Consider the following 20,824-nt stretch of genomic DNA (forward strand, 5'->3'; position numbering starts at 1 on the left):
GGAAAGCCCTTTGGCATAGGTGCTAGGAGCCCTGCTGCACAGCTGATCCTGAGTTTGATGCCATGAAGTTACAAGGATGACTCTCACCCACAGTCTGCTGCATTTATAGGAACCTGGAGCACTTAAGCAAATCTTTTTGAAAAACCATCAATTCCCTGGTTCTGTGCTGATATCCCTTCTGCCTCCCCTCAAAATTAAAATGTATTAAAATCCCACAGTATCAGATAATGATTGAAATTATTATGTATTACTTATTAGCACAATAGGGTTACAGAGTGCTTTACAAAACACAACTTCGGTGCCTGCCACAAAGAGTTCACAATCGAGGTAGGACACATACAATTCAAGGAAGCTGGAGTGGGTAGAAGCAGTCACAGTTGAGGTCAATCAATAATGAAAGGCTATGAAGAAATGATAAGGAGATATTTGAAGGAGAGGGCAGTGGATGTTTGTTGCACAGGAAGAGAGGCTGATCCAGCAAGAAAAAGATCCAGAGGCACAAGTGGGAGCAGGTACTCCTGGGGGAATTCTGTACCACTTGCAAGGCAAAATTTGCGCAGAATTAATGTTCTGTGCAGAATTTTATTTTTCCCCACAGAATTGGTGCTGCAGAGCTGCTGACTGCCACTAGGTGCCATTGGACCCAGCGAATATGGCTCCGCAGCTCGCAGCGCGCCTGCGCAGGAGGTGACGCCAGGTTGTGGTTCCCAGGTTTGCCAGCCCTGCTTGGTCACATAGTGTGGCCGGGCTCCCTCCCTGCACAGCAACTGCCGGAGCCGGTGAGCTGCACCCTGCAGGGAGAAACAGGAGCAACAGCTGGGAGCTGCAGGGAGAGGCTGCTGCTTTCTGGGAAGGGAGACTGAGGATAAGGGAAGGGGTCTGCTGAGGTGGGGGTGCGTGACTCAAGTGACATCCCCCCCCACACACACTATCAGCAGGTACAGGCCATCTCTGCCCAGTGGGACAGTTACAAAGCTGTGTGGGGCGGAGCCTGTGACTGGGCTCAGGAAAGGAAGGGGGTGCGGGTTTCTGGGCTGGGGGAGTCCCCTTGCAGACCTACCCAAATACCCCCTCCAACAGCCCCCAACTGTACCCCTCCTCCAGCTCCCCCTGGCAGTGTCCTCTATTTGGGAACTTGAAATACGGTAACCATATGGGGGCTGGAAAAATGAGAATTGACTAAAAGACTGGGAGGGCATATTATTCCCCTAAATTGTGCCCACCTGGCATGTGTGACACACCCAGACTGAGGTACCCAACAAAAGCATAACAAAGAAACAGGAAGTGGGCTGTCGAAGAGGTTTCTTGAACTCTCTGCTTCTGGGGGAATCTTTTTTGTTGTCCGTATTGTTACAGACATACTTGCTGACAGGCATTTTGAAATAAATTATCAAAATAATTGAAACTGGCATGACTATATTGTGTTATTTTGACAAATAAAATATACAGAACTTTAAAATACTATGCGCAGAATTTTTAATTTTTTGGCACAGAACTCCCCCAGGAGTAAGCAGGGAACAAAGAGAGCATTAAGGAGAGAGGATTCAACTGAAGATAGGGCTTGTGAGATGGTGTAGGTGGAAAAGAGAATACAAGAATGGAAATGCAAGCAGCACAGAGTTGTGCAGTCTTAACGGCGAGGACAATGAGACACTTAATAGCCCATATCACTATAGGCAAGATTTTCAAAGCAACAAATGGCAGGTAAGTGCCTTTGGAAATGCCCTCCCTGGTATCTGAGCACTTCAAACATTAATGAAACACTTCAAACAACTCTGTGAGTTAAGGAACTATTGCCATTGTCTAAATGAGGAAGTGAGGAAGAGCAAGATTAAGGGTTGTGGGTAAAACTTTCAGAAGTGCCTGTGTGAGTGAGGAGACTAAGTTCCATTTTCAAAAGTGATTTAGGAGCTTAAGTGCCATTCACTCCCAGGTTCTGCTCCTAGCTCAGCCACTAACTTGCTGCATCACGGTAAGATAAAAGCGCCTTGCCCGTCCATCAAAAGGGGCAATAGCTTCCCTACATTGCAGGGTTGGGTGTGAGGCAAAGTTCATTCATGTTTTTCAAGCTGTATGGCCTCCTATGCTTCGGGAAAGCTATTTGAGATTCTAGCTATGGAAGGGCAAAGTGTTATTACTACTTTAATTATATCATCACAGATGGTGGAAAGACACAGATCAGAGCCTGTTGCTCTGGGTTACTGGACTTGGGGGAGAGTGATGGAGGGGGAAGGAGAAAGGGATATTGTAATCTGCATGGAAATATTTCAAGAGAAATGAATAAAACCTGAATCAGCTAACTTTTTGCAGCAGCCATGTTTTGTAACATCCTTGAGCGAGCTTCATTTAAAACATCTTCCAGGAAAACCACTTCTCCTTTTCGTGTTTTCATCCCCTGCACTAGCCCAAAAGACACATGCTGACACCTGCATTGAAAACAGCAGGATCTAAAATCACATTTTAATCAACAGAAATGCCTGCAATGTTTGTTCAGGCAAGGCCCTGAACTAGGATGTAGTAGTAACAGCTGAACAAACATCATTCAACATAGAAAGCTCAACAATGTCATCATTACCTCACTTCAAAAAACCATCTCTCCATGCACACCTTATAATTAGACAGAAAGGACCAGAATTATGATAACCTGGTCATTCATACACCCTCAGGAGACTGGTACTTTCTAACAGCTGTGTTAGGCTTTAATATAGAAGACTCAGTACAATAAGTTAAGATGAGGCAGGATGTAAAATATTACACTCATAAAAGTATATTAGCTCTTAAGATTATTACTATATGAGCACACAGTGTACAGATACTGAGGTGTAATGTCTTTGACAGGCAACATTTCCTCCTTTCTTGCTTTTATGTACCCCACCATTCATACCAAGGAGCTTCAAGGGGCCTATTAAAGAATTTCTGATCATTGCTCGTTTTTCCTTTTTAATATATCCCCACCCCAATAAAAAAGTAGCAATTATGACACCCACACCTACCTTTCTGCCCATTGGTAGCCCATGAGCTTCAGTATTTGGAACAGCTGTTCAAAGTGAGCGTTTTGACTTTTATCTGTCTTAAGGGAAAAAATGGGTGCATTTTAGAAGATATCCCTGCTTAGGTAGAGAGACAGCAGAACTAAGATCTAGGAAACCAGATTGGATTTGAAAGATATAATAGCATAAAGTACTTTGACATCAACCCACTCTAGAATCTTACTAATGATAAAACACTTTATCTTTTTGAAAACAGTTTATTCTATATCATTTTAGTACAGGCCTTTGAATTAATCTACTTTAAATATCACCTTTGAATTCATATATTTTGTCTAATCTCCCATCAGAACGGATGCATTCATACCTAGGGCTGAGCCTTGAAGCCCCTACCATTGGCGCTCGATTTACATCATCAATACGAATACCTGGCAGAAACCCATAAGATCTATAAATGATGTACCAGCACTGGCTGAAAAGGTTTCCACTGAAAGCCACAAGGCAGTTCCTTGCTGTGGTCTGAATTCTCTGTCTGTTCAGCACTCCCATCCCCCAGTGTCTCCTGTAAAAAAGGCTCCAGAGTTGATCCTGGCAATTACAGGCCAGTAAGCCTAACTTCAGTATCAGGCAATCTGGTTGAAACCATAGTGAATAACAGAATTATCAGACACACAGATGAACATGATTTGTTGGGGAACATGTCTTTTGTACAGGGAAATCATGTCTCACCAATCTATTAGAATTATTTGAAGGATCAACAAACACATGAACAAGGGTCATCCAATTGATATAGTGTACTTGGACTTTCAGAAAGCCTTTGACAAGGTCTCTCACCAAAGGCTCTTAAGGAAACTAAGCAGTCATCGGTTAGAGGAAAGGCCCTTTCATGGATCAGTAACTGGTTAAAAAATAGGAAACAAAGGGTTGGAATAAATGATCAGTTTTCACAATGGAGAGAAATAAACATCAAGGTTCCCCTGGGATACTGGGATCTTTGCTGTTCAACGTATTCATTAATGATCTGAAAGAGGGAGTGAACAATGAAGTGGCAACGTTTGCAGATGATAAAAAATTATTCAAGATAGTTAAGGCCAAAGGTGACTGGGCAAACAAAACAGCAGATGAAATTCAACACTGATAAGTGCAAAATAATGCATATTGGAAAAAATAATCCCAACTGCACCTACAAAATGATGGGGTCTAAAATAGCTGTTACTACTCAAGATCAAGATCTTGGAGTCATTGTGGATAGTCCTCTGAAAACATCTGCTCAATGTGCAACAGCAGCAGCAGTCAAAAAAGCTAACAATGTTAGGAACCATTTAGGAAAAAAGACAGAAATAAGAAAATATCATAATGCCACTATATAAATCCATGGCACACTCGCACCTTGAATACTGTGTGCAGTTGTGGCCACCCCATCTCAAAAAAGATATGTTAGAACTGGAAAAGATACAGGGAAGGACAACAAAAATGATTTAAGGGTACAGAAGAGCTTCTATATGAGGAGAGATTAAAAAGACTGGACTGTTCATTTTAGAAAAGAGACGACTAAACGGGGATATGACAGAGGTCTATAAAATTAAATGGTGCAGAGAAAGGCAAGAAGGAAGTGTTATTTATCCTTTCATATAACACACAAACCAGGAGTCACCACATGAAATTAATAGGCAGCAGGCTTAAAACAAACATAAACAAGTACTTCTTCACACAACACAGAGTCAACCTGTGGAACTTATTGCCAGGGGATGGTGTGAAGGCCAACAGTATAACAGGGTTCAGAAGATAACTAGATAAGTTCATGGAGGATAGGTCCCTCAATGGCTATTAGCCAAGATGGTCAGAGGTGCAGCCCCATGCTCTGACTGTCCCTAAGCCTCCGAATGCCAGAAGCTAGGACTGGATCACTTGAAATTACCCTGTTCTGTTTGTTCCTTCTGAGGCATCTGACACTGGTGATTGCCAGAAGACAGGATACTGGGCTAGATGAACCCTTAGTCTCACCCAGTATGGTCATTCTTATGATCTTATGTGACATTTCAGCACTTCTGGGGCACTGGGCCAGAGACAAATGTATATATTTTAAACACACATGCTGTATAATCATAGAATCGTAGGAATATAGTGTTGGAAGGGACCTCAGGAGGACATTTAGTCAATCCCCCATGCTGAGTCAGGACCAAGCATGCACAGACCATACCTGAAAGGTATCTGTCTAATTTGTTCTTAAAAACCTCCAACAACAGCGATTCCACAAACTCCCTTGGAAGCCTATTTCAGTACTTAACTATCCTAATAGTTAGAAAGTTCAGTGAACATGGAAAACAATTGAATCACTGTCCTTTTCAGAACAGCCCTTAATGCCCTTATCATATTTGAAGACCGTTACCAGCTCTCACCTCAGCCTTCTTTTCTCGAGACTAAACATGCCCAGTTTTTTTAACCTTTCCTCATAGGTCAGGTTTTCTAAACATTTTATTACTTTTGTTGCTCTCCTCTGGACTCTCTCCTGTTTATCAACATCTTTCCAAAAATGTGGTGCCCAAAACTGGACACAGTACTCCAGCGGAGGCCTCACCAGTGCCAAGTAGAACAGAACAATTATCTCCCGTGTCTTACATACGAGACTCCTGTTAATATGCCCCAGAATATTAGCCTTTTTCATAACTGCATCATATTCCATTAGTGATCCACTGTAACCCCCACATCCTTTTCAGGAGTACTACTGCCTCGTTACAGTTTAGTTTGTAATTGTGCATTTGATTTTTTTCCTTACTAACAGATAATGCTCATCTCTCAAATATTAATATTTTAAATTAAATATACATTTGCTGCTCTCCTCATCTTTCAGTTCATCTCCCCTGTGACTGTTACAGACTTCTCATTGGAATTAGCCTTTCTCTGTACTCAACAACAGGTTTGCTACAGGCATCATGGGATGCAGGTCCCCTCACCTAGTTAAGATGGCAGGACTCACCACCACTCCTTCATTCTAGTTTGCTCCTGAACTACAGCCTCCCAGGCCATATTTGACAGGCCACTACTGCAAGAACTGAATGATTTTTGTTCTCCTTTATTTTTTTCCAAGCCCAGGCCAGGAATTTCCAGAGCTAGCACTGAGTTCATATTCTACTCCTGACACTACCACACACCAGTCGTGCAGCTTTCTCAGCTCCTGCCAGCAGGCCAAGTATTGAAATATCCAAGAATCCTGGTCTCTGAGGTATGATTCTCCTATATTTAAATCTACCTTGTTTCGCTATATGAATAGAGTAGTCAGGCAGCAAGGAGGAATGATGCTGTTTACTCACAAACCAAGACTCTGAACCTTCAAAGATTTACCCACTGACTTCACTGGAACTATTCACAGAACATATAGTGCAGCACACCTGTAGACATTTGCAGGATTGGGGCCTAAAACAACATTGGTTGACCTAATTTTACAAGCATCATTTTGGACAGTGCCCTTTTTTTAATCAGGATGTAAATTCAGGAGTAATATATAAAATTACAGTTTTTATAGTGGTCTCAAGTGGATTAAAATGTTTAGAATAGTATAAAAATTCCAACCAAAAACTATGTTAAAACACAGTTACAGTTGAGACTACATATCAGTAACTTAGAGTAAACTACACTACAAGCATCTGGTAACTATTCCAAAATCAAATGTTCAAAACCCAGAAATTCACAGCTAACATTAAACCAAAAAAAATTAATAATCCCAAACTGGCTAAAAGATATGGAAATGCATAGTTCGGGCACCCAAATAACTAACTCTGCCCTCTGGTGACATCATGGGGTGAGGGCGGGAGGAGGGATTAAACAGATTTTTAAAAGACTCATTTAATATAATCTGGGTCCACAGACACTAAAATTGCTTAATCATAACTATATGGTTTTTGCATGATGACGCTACTGTACAAAATTAAGGTTTCTGCTGAAGGGGAGAATATGAAGAATAACAGTGAAAAATGACCATTAATCCTTAAAAAAAAAAATTGAAATGTAGCCTATGGAGTGAGTTTTAACTATATGGGAAATTTGAAAACCGACAGGGGAGGATACGCTGCATTTTTCACATATAACAAAGATGTTCAATCCCTGCTTTAAGTGCAACACTGAACTACAGTGAACGTTAACTTGGCATCCTTACCAACACCTCCATAATAAACCTTGAGTATTTTATACCTTTTTGGATGTCATGCTTTTACACTCTTACAGGCCCTTATGAAATAAATAGTAGGATAAACTTACAATTGTTATGAATGAATTTATATAGTAATTTACAGAATTACCAGCAATAAACTGGTTTGATTTTCTTTTTTTTTTAAAAAAAAACCCTTTATAATCTCATGAAATAAGATTTAGAGACCTCTGAGTAAATTCCAACTAGCTTTTAAACACTGGGACTCAAAATATATTTGTATATAATAATTGAATATCTCCAAACATAGACTAAAAATCATCAGTACTCTAGGTTAGGTTCATGGAAGTCTAACCTCAGATAACCTATAGTCAAATCCAGCTTGGGCCACATGAGGCAGTGAGTTTGATGGACATTACAAAACACTATCATGCAGTTTGGTACAATTCAGTGAGATTGGAAGTGCTACTCATGAGAGATCTGGGGCCAGTCAGGTCACTGGCAGAGGTGTGTGGGGATGATTGGACAAGGCCTACCTGCAGTTTGCCTGACAATAGCTATTAATCACTTATTTTTATGAGCACCAATTTCAGCCAACAACAAGAGAAAGAAGTGGAAGTATTAGTTGTAGTATCAAAAACCCTTAGTAATTCATGCATTTGTTGTTATAGAAGAGTACAGATGAGAGATGGACTAGGTGATCTGGCAGGTGTTTTCCATTTCTAACTTCTCTGAGACACTGTAATTTCAATGGCCACATTCTCAGGTTCCAGCTTTTGTTGCAAATACATAAGGATTAGGCCAGGGAGAAGAAGAAAGTTAGACATAAGGACTGAACAATTACTAAAAGTTGAGGGGACTGGCCACTAATATCCTTAGGCTGCTGCTCTTTCTCGGGCTACATTAGGGAACTGATTCTGCACTGGTCCATCTCATTATTTTCGATTTCAGCTTTCATTCTCTTTTGGTGCAAAGTGTTTCATTATTTCCACTTTGTTGCTTTCTTGTAACTCATGGCAATCACAGGAGCAAACACAGATGAGCAACTGCACGCACCAGCTACTGCTACATCAGTAACAACGTCCATAACTTCTGGAGCATTGCTTCTCTGTTGGCATGCTGCTCCTTGGTGACAAGGAATGCAGCATGTTGCTACTGGTGGAAAACACATTATTCCGATGTCACAAGAGGGGAAGAAAATCTAATGGAAACTCCTTGGAGCCAGAAAATGAAGAGCTAAAAAGGTCTGGGGTTTTGGTTCTACATTTACTGGCTCCAATGATTTTTCCAAAGGCATTGTATTATGTAACATTACACTGACTAATGAAAGCATGATACCAAGCATGTTGTATAGACATCTCCAAACACATCATAAGGAGCACGCCAAAAAAACCTGTAGATTTGCTTCCCAGAGGACATTAACTGACTCCATATACTAAAAAGTGGTTTTCAAAAGATTGCCTCTATCTCTGAAAAAACCTTAATGGCATCATATGCTGTATCTTTAGAACGCTAAAGCTAAGAAGTTTTACACACAGACAAGGAGCTAATCCTACTATCCATTACTGATATTGCTGAAGTCATGTTAAAAAACCAGCAGACAGTTAAAATGCTCCCAGTCTGCAACTGCATTGCCCAGATGGCTTAAACGGCTCTTGATGTGCAATTCCAAGTGAATCAACAATAGAGCAACTGATGTATTGTAAACAAGCTATAAAATTCACATTTGTGACAATATATTGGGACTTTAAATTAAACTTCTCTGTAAATGGATTTTAGAACATGACTTTAATAGCATATTTTATATCCTTTTATACACAAACAATTATAAGAATCAACCTTTAACTTGATTCAATATTTAACAACAATATTTATCTGGAAAATGATCTGTTGATTGAGTAAAAGCTATTTTTGAGGAAATTACAAGTACATTTTAAAATGGTGAGCCCCACATGATTTTTCAGCCATTTTGTGGGTCATGAACCAAAAAAGGATTGAGAACCATTGTGTGACACTATGGAATAGCTGCTGTGCAGTGAGGCCCTCTAAGTGTCTATTGTGATGCCAATTACTATGTGCCACAGTCACTCTGGGAGCAAGAGAGGCCCTGCATTTTTAAGAGAGTTAAATTCAAAGTGTTGTGTGCATCTACAATTACTTACCACATAAATCATAGTATCACAGTTATATTTCATCATTCGGTCTATAGCAGCAGCAAGATCTCTAGAAGAGATAAATGAGAAACTCTCAATCAAACTAAATACACCTCATTATTTAGAATGGGTTGCCTGCTGGGAAAATTCTCTACCATTGTGGAAAGGAAGGGTTTGTAAAAATGAACAAGTGCATTATGGAGGGTTTTCACCTTGTACTGAAGCCACTACCAGAGAGAGGATACAAGGTTAAATGGACCAATGCATACTTCATGCAAAAGAGTGAGCATCTGGTCTTTGTTCATTACATATTTTTAGAATTCAGTGTTGTTGTTTTTTAAGCCCATTGATTATGGTCAGAAAAACAAGTAGGAAAAATGACTTCTTGCACAGTACCAATCTGGTCTGTGTCCCTACTGAGACAGTGAAATGGTCAAACAACTGGGGGAATCTTGTGAGCAAAGAAGATAGAATCTTCAGAGGACCTGGACATAGACTATGGAGCTCACTCCTGCAAGAGAAAAGAATGATCTCTAACCACAGTCTCGGAACTGAATGCAGAGCACCTCTTCAATGCAGCTTTTCTCAAGAAGTTCTTCACACACACACCTCCCATCCCAAACACTAAAAAAAGTTTGATTTTTGTCAGCCTGTGGTATGAACTAAAGTGACTGTTATTTCTATTTTAAAATACTTTGGAAGGATTCAAATACTATGATGATGGGGCCAGAAGGATGGTGGTAACAACTGATGTAGCAGGCTATCAGCACTGCAGAGCCAATAAAGATGTGGAAGAGCAAACTATGCTAGTCTACATCACGCTTCAAGAATAAGATTGCTAGTCAAGCTCTTCTAAAATCTTTGTTGTGGTAAATTATTTGTTAAGCAAAAAGAATATAGCTTTGTTTTCAGGCTATTTATATAGTTGGTAGTGGGAACCAAAAAAATGACTTATAAATAGAGTAGATTTCCTATTGGACTCAGAGAATAAATCTAGAAAAACAAGGCTTCATTTTTTAAAGTAACTACCTATCTTTCCATAGTTATATTGTCACTGTAACCTCAGTTATTCAGATTATTGACTAGTAAGTATCTTGTAGTGTTCCTATAACAAAAAGCTTCCAGTGTTTAAATCCTTAAAAGAGACTACTAATGTAAATTACACAAGAGTTTACCACTGAATTAAATCCAAAGTGTAGCATAGACAGACACTTGCCTTGTTATATAAAGAGATGTCCCATCACTACGCATTACAGTGGAACACAATGAGAGGTCTCTTTTTTCAGAAAGATCCACTACTCTTGTTCCTTTGCTGAAAATGAAAAACAAACAAAAGAAACCCCAACCACACAACATCATTTGAAATAATTGCAAACCAGAATTGAAATACAGAATCCATGAAAAAGAACCAGATGACACATACATTTAAAAACAAATTAAAAAAAAAAAATCTTTCCTCACGCTGCCCGCTATTCTTGGAACAGTCTCATTCCTCTTGGGCACAGAGGATCTTCCCTCTACTCCTTCACATCTCCTTTGCATTAATAGGAGCATTGCCAGCAGATTGAGGGAAGTGATTATTCCCCTCTGTTAGGCACTGGTGAGGCAACATCTGGAGTACTGTATCCAGTTTTGGGCCCCCCACTACAGAAAGGATGTGGACAAATTGGAGAGAGCCAAGTGGAGGACAACGAAAATGATTAGGGGGCTGGGGCACATGACTTACGAGGAGAGGCTGAGGGAACTGGGCTTATTTAGTCTGCAGGAGAGAAGAGTGAGGGGGGATTTGATAGCAGTCTTCAACTACCTGAAGGGGGGGTCCAAAGAGGATGGAGCTCGGCTGTTCTCAGCGGTGGCAGGTGACAGAACAAGGAGCAATGGTCTCAAGTTGCAGTGCGGGAGGTCTAGGTTGGATATTAGGGAAAACTATTTCACTAGGAGGGTGGTGAACCACTGGAATAGGTTGCCTAGGGAGGTGGTGGAATCTCTATCCTTGGAGGTTTTTAAGGTCTGGCTTGACAAAGCCCTGGCTGGGATGATTTAGTTGGTGTTGGTCCTGCTTCGAGCAGGGGGTTGGACTAGATGACCTCCTGAGGTGTCTTCCAACCGTAATCTTCTATGATCTCCCTTTCATAACCACCTCTCTCACCTTTCCTTCCATTGCTGATATCAGAAAATTGTCTGCTCTCACTCTTGTGGCTCATCTTTTATGAGTGTTGTTTCCATAAAAGTTAAGATTGTCAATACCTCAGGGCAGGGACACATCTAACTCAATTTATTAAGTACCATGTACCACTATGGTGCTATATAACTAAGTAATTAGTCTGGAAGACCATTTTCCCCAATATGAAAAACTTTTACTGTGCCCAGTTTTAGCTGCAACTCCACTGCTTTTCCATTAGCTAGAAGGAAGAGGAAGATTAGGTTCTTCCACATGATATTATACTGAAAGTACTTGTCTAAGGGGAAAAAAACCCACAACTATTGAGCAGCATAATTAATATATCCATATCCACCACACCTTTTATATATGAAATATGACAATAGCAAAGAGTTAAAAAAATCATAACTGTTATAATGAAAACAAAATAACCTTTCATACATTGTTTTCTGAAGGAGTCCTTTAGCGTCCAACATCTTTAGAACTTCCTGGGACTTCTCTTGATAAAATGATTCTCCAGAATATTCATCAAAATGCACACCTAGACGCTGAAAGTTTCCAGGAACAGAAAGGAAAACACTTTTAGGGTGAGACTTACACTTTGTTCAAGTCTTTACATTTGCTATAAGTCAGATGATGGGTCTGTGCTGTAGGCCATCCAGATGGGAAGAGTGACGATGGATTTTTATCAAGAACAGCTAGTATTTGTTGTCAAAAGGAAGGAATGCTGGGTTTTAATTTAATCTCTGGTTCATTACATTTTGGTTTTGGGGTGAGGAACAGCTGCTATTTTATTTTAATTCACAGCAAAGGCACTTGCCTAGAGCCTGGGATAGGTTCTTTCATAAATATTTATTATAAATGAAAATAAAATACAAGTTTCTCCCACAAAATAATGGCAACTGGTTTTAATTCAGTGTCAGTGTGTGAAAGAGGACTTCACTTTAACTGCACTCTATCTGCAGACAGCTTTTGTACTGATTACTGTAACTTCCAGTTATTGTAATTTCTCATGATCAACTGAGTCTGCAATGTTTGCTGTTCTGTATAATAAAGTTAGATTAATCTAAGCTAAAACAAGCAATTTACCAATACATTTATGACATGGAACCTTTTAATTTAGTGGATTGGAATTTATTAAAGATGTATTACATAGGCATAAATTTGCTTTGTCGCTCAGCACTCTTCTCTTGGATTCTGTGAAACTGAGAACGGAAAGTCCAATGTCTAGTTATATGGATTTCACGAAACAAATCTGTCTAAGATCTTCGCAACTAAGATTTACTATGCTCTGCCTGGATATTAAATAAACCATGGCACTTTTGGTAAGAGAAAGGTGTTTGCCCCAGCATATTTGGAAAGGTTTTCCCTTTCCCTACTCTTGTAAAGCATACTGTAAAGAGGTGAAATGGTTGAGCTCCTGATGGCTCCTTCCACTCCAGGGGTGACTGAATTTCAGCAGAGTACGTATTTAGTTTGTGATGAGCTGAGGGAGTTTCAGGGATGAAAAAGTGCTATGCAGATGTCAGTTATTGGTGTGATGGAACAGTGGACGAAAGGAGACTATCCTAGGACTGCACAGAGACAACAGCTGACGTTTGCACCTTGTAAATCCGGACATACTCTTCAATACTGAAGTCTCTAAAATGTTGCCACATTGACAGTATTTGCGCATCACGTGCCTCCAGTTTTCTAAAGAAATCCTGTGCCAGCTTCTTTATGTTTTCATCTTCTGCTGCTGCTTTGTTAACTTGTACGTATACCTAAAATACAATGGCATGGAAAATGTACAATAAATACAATCTTCCCTTCAAAGGAAAATAAAAGTCGAAAACACAGGAAGGTCTACAAGAACGGCACAGGAGAGTGAGATTAGGAACACACAGCTTATTTTTAATAGTTAGAATATTGGCCAGACTGCACAGTTTAGACCAGCTGTGGGAACTATTAGTTTTTCCCAAAACTGCTACTTCTGTTGCTCTTTCTTCTGATACTGCTTCTCATACTATCCCAATCTTGAAGCACCCAAAGCAACAGAATATGGAAGAATTCATTTGTATGTAAAGGAATCAATGATAGAGTCTTAAACCAGGATGCATTTCATGTTGTAGATCACATCATTGGCACATGTCAATTAAACCCCAAAGGAAAAGCTTGGCATGCTGTTTGAGGGAGCCCATATGTTAATTTGCTAGAAGAGTTTGTTGCATTCAGCATTGCTAGCGTATATAGACGTTGGCTCCTCTGGTTGGACACTGTATTCCTTTAGTTGTTAAAGGCCAGAAGTAGATTCAGTTCAGAGTGATTTTTTTTTTTTTTTTTTTGCATTTAGCATTTAGAAAATGAGAGGCAAAGTTTTGAAAGCAAAATTATAAAAATGCCCTTTAAAAATAAATTTACCATGACCATTAATTTTATATTTTGACCCATACAGGTCAGCATTGATGGAATACTGTCCCACTTTGACAGGTTTTATAAATTAACCCTGCTAGGCCACTGAATTATTGCAACATTAGTGAGACACTAACTCTCCAATTTACGAGAGTCCTGTTTGACTAATTCCATGAGTTTAGCCAAAATATCTTGCTGTAGTGGTCTCAGCCTGTAAAAAGTGCTCTCATCAACTAAACATTCTTGAACTTTTCCCCTTCCCTTTATGGGTTTTGAATTTCAGAGAGATACTGAATTAACCAGACAGTATTACCAACAAGCCTCAAATTTGAGAGCAGATTAAGGTTTCCACGACCTAGCCACAGACAATGGAATTTAAGCTCGGAGAAGATTTAACCCTTTCTATGAAAAGACAGTAACTGAACATATTCAGTTTTTCCCTCCTTGCTGATGATTTTATAAAGCAAACAATAACTGCAGCTATGAATGGCTACCCACATCTGACGCCCAACCATAATTTAAGGTACAACTATGACTAGAGGGGATTCTCACTTATACGCTTAATTACACAGAAATCTTCCCAATGTGTTTTTCCTTTTAAATAACAGCAGGGAAAACCAATCCAATGTATCATATATAGCATTTCTATACATATCAAAAAGGCACCACAATACAATACAAACCTGCATCAATAGCAGATATAAATCAGAGGCATACATAATAGTTACAGCAGTCAAAGATTGTGGGTATTTGTGAAATTGTGTTTTGGTTTAATAAAAAACCTACTTCATTAGAAATCACCACACCTGCACTGAATGTTTCTCTCTGTGAATGCTGAAGGTGATTTGGGGCCATCTCACCATAAGCTTAAGTATTTAATTCATTAATCAAATCAAGGAAAAGAAGAAGCAAGTAAAGATATCTTAACGTTACAATGCCTATCTTGTGCCAAATTCAAATAGCTTAATTTTGAATAATAAAACTCAATTGTATATAAGAAACCTCATTGCCTAGTGTGTAAATCCTACAGGGTATCAGTACAAACCACATACCAAATTATTTGGAAACTTGCAAAGAAAGAAAAAGTGCCACCATTTCTGTTGATTGAGAGAAATTCAAACTAAATAGTAAAGATCATGGAAGCATTATGTTCTAGACTAGGTTGTCTCCTAATGGCTGGACCTTGAAGTTAATCCTTCAACTCCTATATCATGTACTTAGAGCTATTTATCAATTGTACTGAGGGAGCCCAAGGGGAAAGAGAAAATATATACGGATTGTTAAAAGTCAAAGGAGGTGAATGGCTTGGAAGCCAGAACCATTACTCTATTGTATAAATGGTACATATTTCTGTGCACATAATACACAGCTGGGTGGAATGCACTGACATACTCAAACACACCTTATGTCTGAGCCAGTAACTAGATTTACTTGAAACCATCATTCCATGACATAATGTCTGGTTAGTGTACCAGAATGTCAGCTTTAGCAGCAGCTGCCATCTTCAGCCCAATACAGATGGAAGTGTAGTTTAGCTTTTTATTAGATCACTGATTCTCTATGATACACAAAACTCCATATCAGAATGTATGAATCGTTGTTGAATAGCAGTATACATCTGGTATATTTACCGTTAAAGAGTGGGGCACAGAACTTTTTACAATTCAAAATTTGTGCCTGGCCATCTCCAGAATGATTGGAATTGTTCTGCTAAGTGCCTTAAATCTATACTTGGACATTTCTGATAGCTGATGCATGCAATCAGCCAGCAGACCATTTATTCATATTACAAAGGCTCAGTGAGGCTCTCTGCTCATGGCATGCAATGCAATCAATAGTAATGTTCTCTATATAAACTGGTGGAGAGAAGGATCAAATGAATTACTAGTTTGCATGTGGAACACGTTTGGATGGACTGACTCAGAATCCTAAAATACAATCTGCTCTGAACCAGCAAGGAGATTTGTTTGATCCAAATAATCTATCCTCATGTGTCTGAAGAGCCCATTGTGCAGTCAGTGGGTCAGATTCTCTCTTCTGGTGCAGGGAGATGCAAACTGCTATACCAGCTTGCCCCCTGTGTCCCAGGAAGGCCATTCACCTAGGAGAGGACAGCTTTAACCCTCATCAACAAGGGCACAATAGAATCCCTGCTGATGGAAGCTGCCTAGAAGCTGTTCTAAATCCAGTTCACTTTTACAATCGTAAAGAAAGATAAGCCCATTTTGCACAGCCAGGAGAGAATTCTGAAATTGCGCATGGTGACAATCACTTCTCACCACACATCCGTGGTAGACTGCATTCAGATTAAAGATCTTGTTTAAGATCCTCTTCCCAAAATTGCTCTTGAAGGTGTAATTAAAACGAACATTGTAATCTTTACATGTTTTCTAGTGTGAATTAAATAATAAAGATAATATTTAGAAGTTTAAAGCAGTTTAAGATGGATGAAGTAGCGTGCCTGGCATTAAATGAGGATATTGATATAACAGGCATCAGGGAAACTTGGTGGAATGAAGATACTCAAAAAGAAAAGGAGTACTTGTGGCACCTTAGAGACTAACAAATTTATTTGAGCATAAGCTTTCGTGAGCTACAGCTCAGAAATGAGCTCAGAAATGAGCTATAGCTCACGAAAGCTTATGCTCAAATAAATTTGTTAGTCTCTAAGGTGCCACAAGTACTCCTTTTCTTTTTGCGAATACAGACTAATACGGCTGCTACTCTGAAACCTGAAGATACTCAGTGGGCCATGGTAATAGCAGGGTACAAGATATATAAGAATGACAGAGTAGGCCATGCTAGTGGGTGGGTGGCATGTTACAAGAAAGCATGGACCCAAAAAAGGTAAAAATCTTACTTGAAACAAACTGTACCATAGAATCTCTATGCATAGAAATTTCATGCTTGAAAAATAAGAGTATAGTAGTAGGAAAATACTAACCAACCACCTGACCAGGAGAGTGACTGTGACTGAAATGCTAGGGGAGCTTAGAGAGGCCACAAAAGCAGAAAGTGCAATAATAATGGGTGATTTCAACTATCCTCAAATTGACTGGGTAATTGTCACCTCAGGGTGTGATGCAGAGATAAAATTTCTAGACACCATAAATGACTGCTTCTTGGAACAGCTGGTCCTGAAATTTGCAAGGGGAGAGGCAATTCCCGACTTAGTCCTAAGAGGAGCACAGGATCTGGTTTGAGAGGTAACTATAATTAAATCACTCAGTAATAGCGACCATATTGTAATGAAATGTAACATCCTTGTATGGGGGATAATACCAAAACACCCCACCACTGTAACATTTAACTTTAAAAAGGGGAAGTACACAAAAATGAGGACACTTGTTAGATGGAAATTTAAAGGCACTGTCACAATGGTTAAATGCCTGCAAGCAGCATGGGGACTACTTAAAAACTCCATAACAGAGGCTTAGACTAAATGTATACCTCAAATCAGAAAAGACAATTAATCAGAGGACAAAAAAAAAAAAAAAGCCACCACAGCTAAATAGCAGAGTAGCTGTCAGAGCCAAAAAGGCATCCTTTAAATTTTGGAAGTCAAATCCTAGTGAGGATAATAGGAAGGTGCACAAACTCTGGTAGGTTAAGTGTAAAAGTATAATAAGGCAGGCCAATAAAGAATTTGAGAAGTGTGATGAGGTGTATCAACCCCACACTAGTGAGGTGAGGGTTAAGGAGCTGGTCTGGAAGCAGGAAGCCACACCCCTCGCCTTTGCCAGGCATGCTCCCAGTGTAGGGAGCACTCAAAAGGGAGCAGCTCAGCTCAGTCTGGGCTGACTGAGGAGGAAAGCAGTTGGGTGCAGCAGCCTCCTGCTGAGAAGCTGCCGGGACTAAGCCTAGCCAAGCTGATGGAAGACCGTTGACCGTGGGAGCAGAGAGTGACAACTCACTGTCACCAGGGGCTCCGGAGACGATCCTGGGAGGAAGCCAGGAGGGATCCCAAGACAGAGCCGTGGCACTGCTGGAGGTACAGGGGTAGGAAGTGACCCAGGGAGTACAAGTAAGGTACCAGACCCTAGGCCACATATATGACCTACTGCTCTGACGGGCCCTGGGTCAGAACCTGGTATTGGGTGGGCCCAAGTTATCCTACCTCCTTGTTGGGACTATAGCTGGTAGGCAGAGCGGCTCTTAACTCTCGCCACTGGGCAACGCTACCATGGAATACAGCCGCTAGGCACAGCGGCCCTTGACTCTCCACATTGGGAGACACGGCCGTGAACTGTAGCCACTAGGCAAAGTGGTCCTGAACACTCGCTACTAGGCAATAATGCTGGCCTGGGGCACACAGGCATTTCCTGACAAGAAGCAACTTGCTAGAGTTCTAACAGTAAGTATCTTTTTAAGTACATCAGAAGAAGGAAGCCTGCCAAACAGGCAGTGTCGCCACTAGACGACCAAGGTACTAAAGGAGCACTCAGGGAAGACAAGGCCATTGCAGAGAAGCAAAATGCATTGATCTTCACTGCAGAGGATGTGGGGGAGATACTCACATCAGACCTATCTTTTTTGGATGACGAATCTGAAGTACTGTCCCAAATTGATTGATCAGTAGATGAGGTGTTAGAACAAACTGATGAATGAAACAGTAATAAGTCACCAGGAGCAGATGGTATTCACACAAGAGTTCTGAAGGAACTCAAATATGAAATTGCAGAGCTACTAACTGTAGTAAGTAACCTATTGCTAAAACAAGCTGCTGTACCAGAAGATTGGAAGGTAGCCAACATAACACCGATTTTTAGGAAGGGCTCCAGAGGCAATCCTGGCAATTACAGGACAATAAGCCTAACTTCAGTACTGGCAAAACTGATAGAAACTATAGTAAAGAACAAAATTATCAGACACAGATAAAAAGGTCAATTTTCACAATGGAGAGAAGTAAACAGCAGGGACCTCCAAGGATCTGTACTGGGATCTGTGCTGTTCAACATATTCATTAATGATCTGGAAAAGGGAATGAACAGTGAAGTGGCAAAGTTTGCAGATGTTAAACAATTATTTAAGATAGTTAAATCCAAAAGTGATTGTGAAGAGTCAGGAGGGATCTCACAAAACTGGGTGACTGGGCATCAAAATAGTAGATAAAACTCAACACTGATAAGTGCAAAGTAATGCACAGTGGAAACAATAATTCTAAACATACATATAGAATGATGGGTTCTAAATTAGCTGTTACTAGTCAGTTAAGAGATCTTGGAGTCACCTTGGATAGTTCTCTGAAAACTTCAGCTCAATGCACAGCAATGGTCAAAAAGACTAACAGACTGTTAGTTTCTATCCCTTTCCTATAGTTCCTAAGATAGAAAATATCATAATGCCACTATATAAATCCATGGTGCACCCACATCTTGAATATTGTGTCCAGTTCTGGTTGCCCCATCTCAAAAAGGACATAGTGGAACTGGAAAAGATTCAGTAAAAGGCAACAAAAATGATCAAAGGATTGGAAGGGCTTCCATACAAGGAGAGACTAAATAGATTAGGGCTGTTCAGTTTAGAAAAGAGGTGATTAAGAAGGATGTGACAGAGGTCTATAAAATCATAAACCGGGTGGAAAAAGTGACTACAGAAGTGTTAGTTGCCCTTTCCCGTAATACACAAACCAGGGGGCATCAAATGAAATTAATGAGCAGCAGGTGTTATACAAACAAGAGGAAGTACTTTTTTACACAACGCACAACTAACTTGTGGAACTCATTGCCAGGGAATGTTGTGATGGCCAGAAGTATAACTGGGTTCAAAAAAGAATTAGATAGGTTCATGGAGGATATATTCATCAATGGCAATTAGCCAAGATGGTCAGGGAATACAACCCCATGCTTGAGGTGATCCTAAGCCTCTGACTGCCAGAAGCCAAGAGGAGAAGACAGGGGTAGATCACTCCAACTGTCCTCTGTGTACACTACCCTGAAACTCTGGTCTTGGCTGTCAGAGACAGGATACAGGGCTAGACAGACCATTGGTCTGACCCAGTATGCAGTTCTCATGTTCTTAAGAACAATAGAAGGTATTTTAGCACTATAAATGCTTAGTGGAGCATAATATAAGCTTAAGCAACAAATGTTTTAAAGCTTTTTGTTTTAAAGACACATGCTTTCATACATCTAAGAGCTAATAACTATGTTGAAAGAATATTGCTAATATTATTTGATAACTTTTGAATCAACTTACCTCAAAGAGGTGTTGTAAAGGATTGGATTTTAGCTCGTCTTCATTGCCAAACTGTTGGAAACCAGCTCCCAGTAAACCTAGAATAAGTAATAATTAATAAAATGGGACATTAGAAAACAGATCAGTGTGTATTGTATCTCGATTAAAAGCTTTGCACAACCAAATCTGTATCTTAGCATTATAAGTAATGAAAGTAAAACACGCCAAAATATTTTTAAAACATTATTGTGTCTGCCACAACAGACACAGAAAAGAAATGGATTATTCCAGTGCTTGAAAAACCATAATAGGCGAAGACTGGTATGAAAGACAGGGGTGATCCTTCTAATGAAAAGTCCCTTCCAACACCACAGCTGCTGGAATTCCTAACCCTGGAACCTGCTTCAGGGATCCATCTTTCACATCAGCATTTAGCTAGAAGCTGTCTGAAATCTGAAGCCCACACACCAATCCCCTATGTCTGCAGGAAACAAGGTGCTGCCCTATTCCTCACACCAAAGTCATCTGGCTGCCATGACTACTCCTTCACCAGTCTTTGGACCACTCCAAGCCCTGGTCTACACTGGAGGGGGTGGGGCAAATCGATCTAAGTTACGCAACTTCAGCTACGTGAATAACGTAGCTGAAGTATTTAGATTGACTTACTGTGGTGTCTTCACCGCGGTGAGTCGACCGCTGCCGCTCCCCCGTCGACTCCGCTTGCGCCTCTCGTGGCGGAGGAGTACAGGAGTCGACGGGAGAGCGCTTGGGGGTCGATTTATCACATCTAGACTAGACGTGATAAAATCGA

At 40.2% G+C, this 20,824-nt stretch overlaps 1 protein-coding gene across 7 annotated transcripts in view; it reads right to left on the bottom strand.

Moving 5' to 3' along the window:
- RARS2 (arginyl-tRNA synthetase 2, mitochondrial) overlaps nucleotides 1-20,824 on the bottom strand; it is a 57,584-nt gene that overhangs the window by 14,516 nt on the left and 22,244 nt on the right. For all 7 annotated transcript variants that reach the window (XM_037894448.2, XM_037894447.2, XM_037894450.2 and 4 more), the window contains 7 exons: nucleotides 20,035-20,111; nucleotides 13,050-13,208; nucleotides 11,887-11,993; nucleotides 10,501-10,596; nucleotides 9,294-9,354; nucleotides 2,994-3,070; nucleotides 2,302-2,426 (listed from right to left, as the gene is read on the bottom strand). In XM_037894448.2, coding sequence (XP_037750376.1) covers nucleotides 2,302-2,426; nucleotides 2,994-3,070; nucleotides 9,294-9,354; nucleotides 10,501-10,596; nucleotides 11,887-11,993; nucleotides 13,050-13,208; nucleotides 20,035-20,111 — 702 coding nt within the window. The remainder of the gene's footprint in view (nucleotides 1-2,301; nucleotides 2,427-2,993; nucleotides 3,071-9,293; nucleotides 9,355-10,500; nucleotides 10,597-11,886; nucleotides 11,994-13,049; nucleotides 13,209-20,034; nucleotides 20,112-20,824) is intronic.

This window comes from Chelonia mydas, chromosome 3, assembly GCF_015237465.2.
Source record: "Chelonia mydas isolate rCheMyd1 chromosome 3, rCheMyd1.pri.v2, whole genome shotgun sequence".
NCBI lineage: Eukaryota > Metazoa > Chordata > Testudines > Cheloniidae > Chelonia > Chelonia mydas.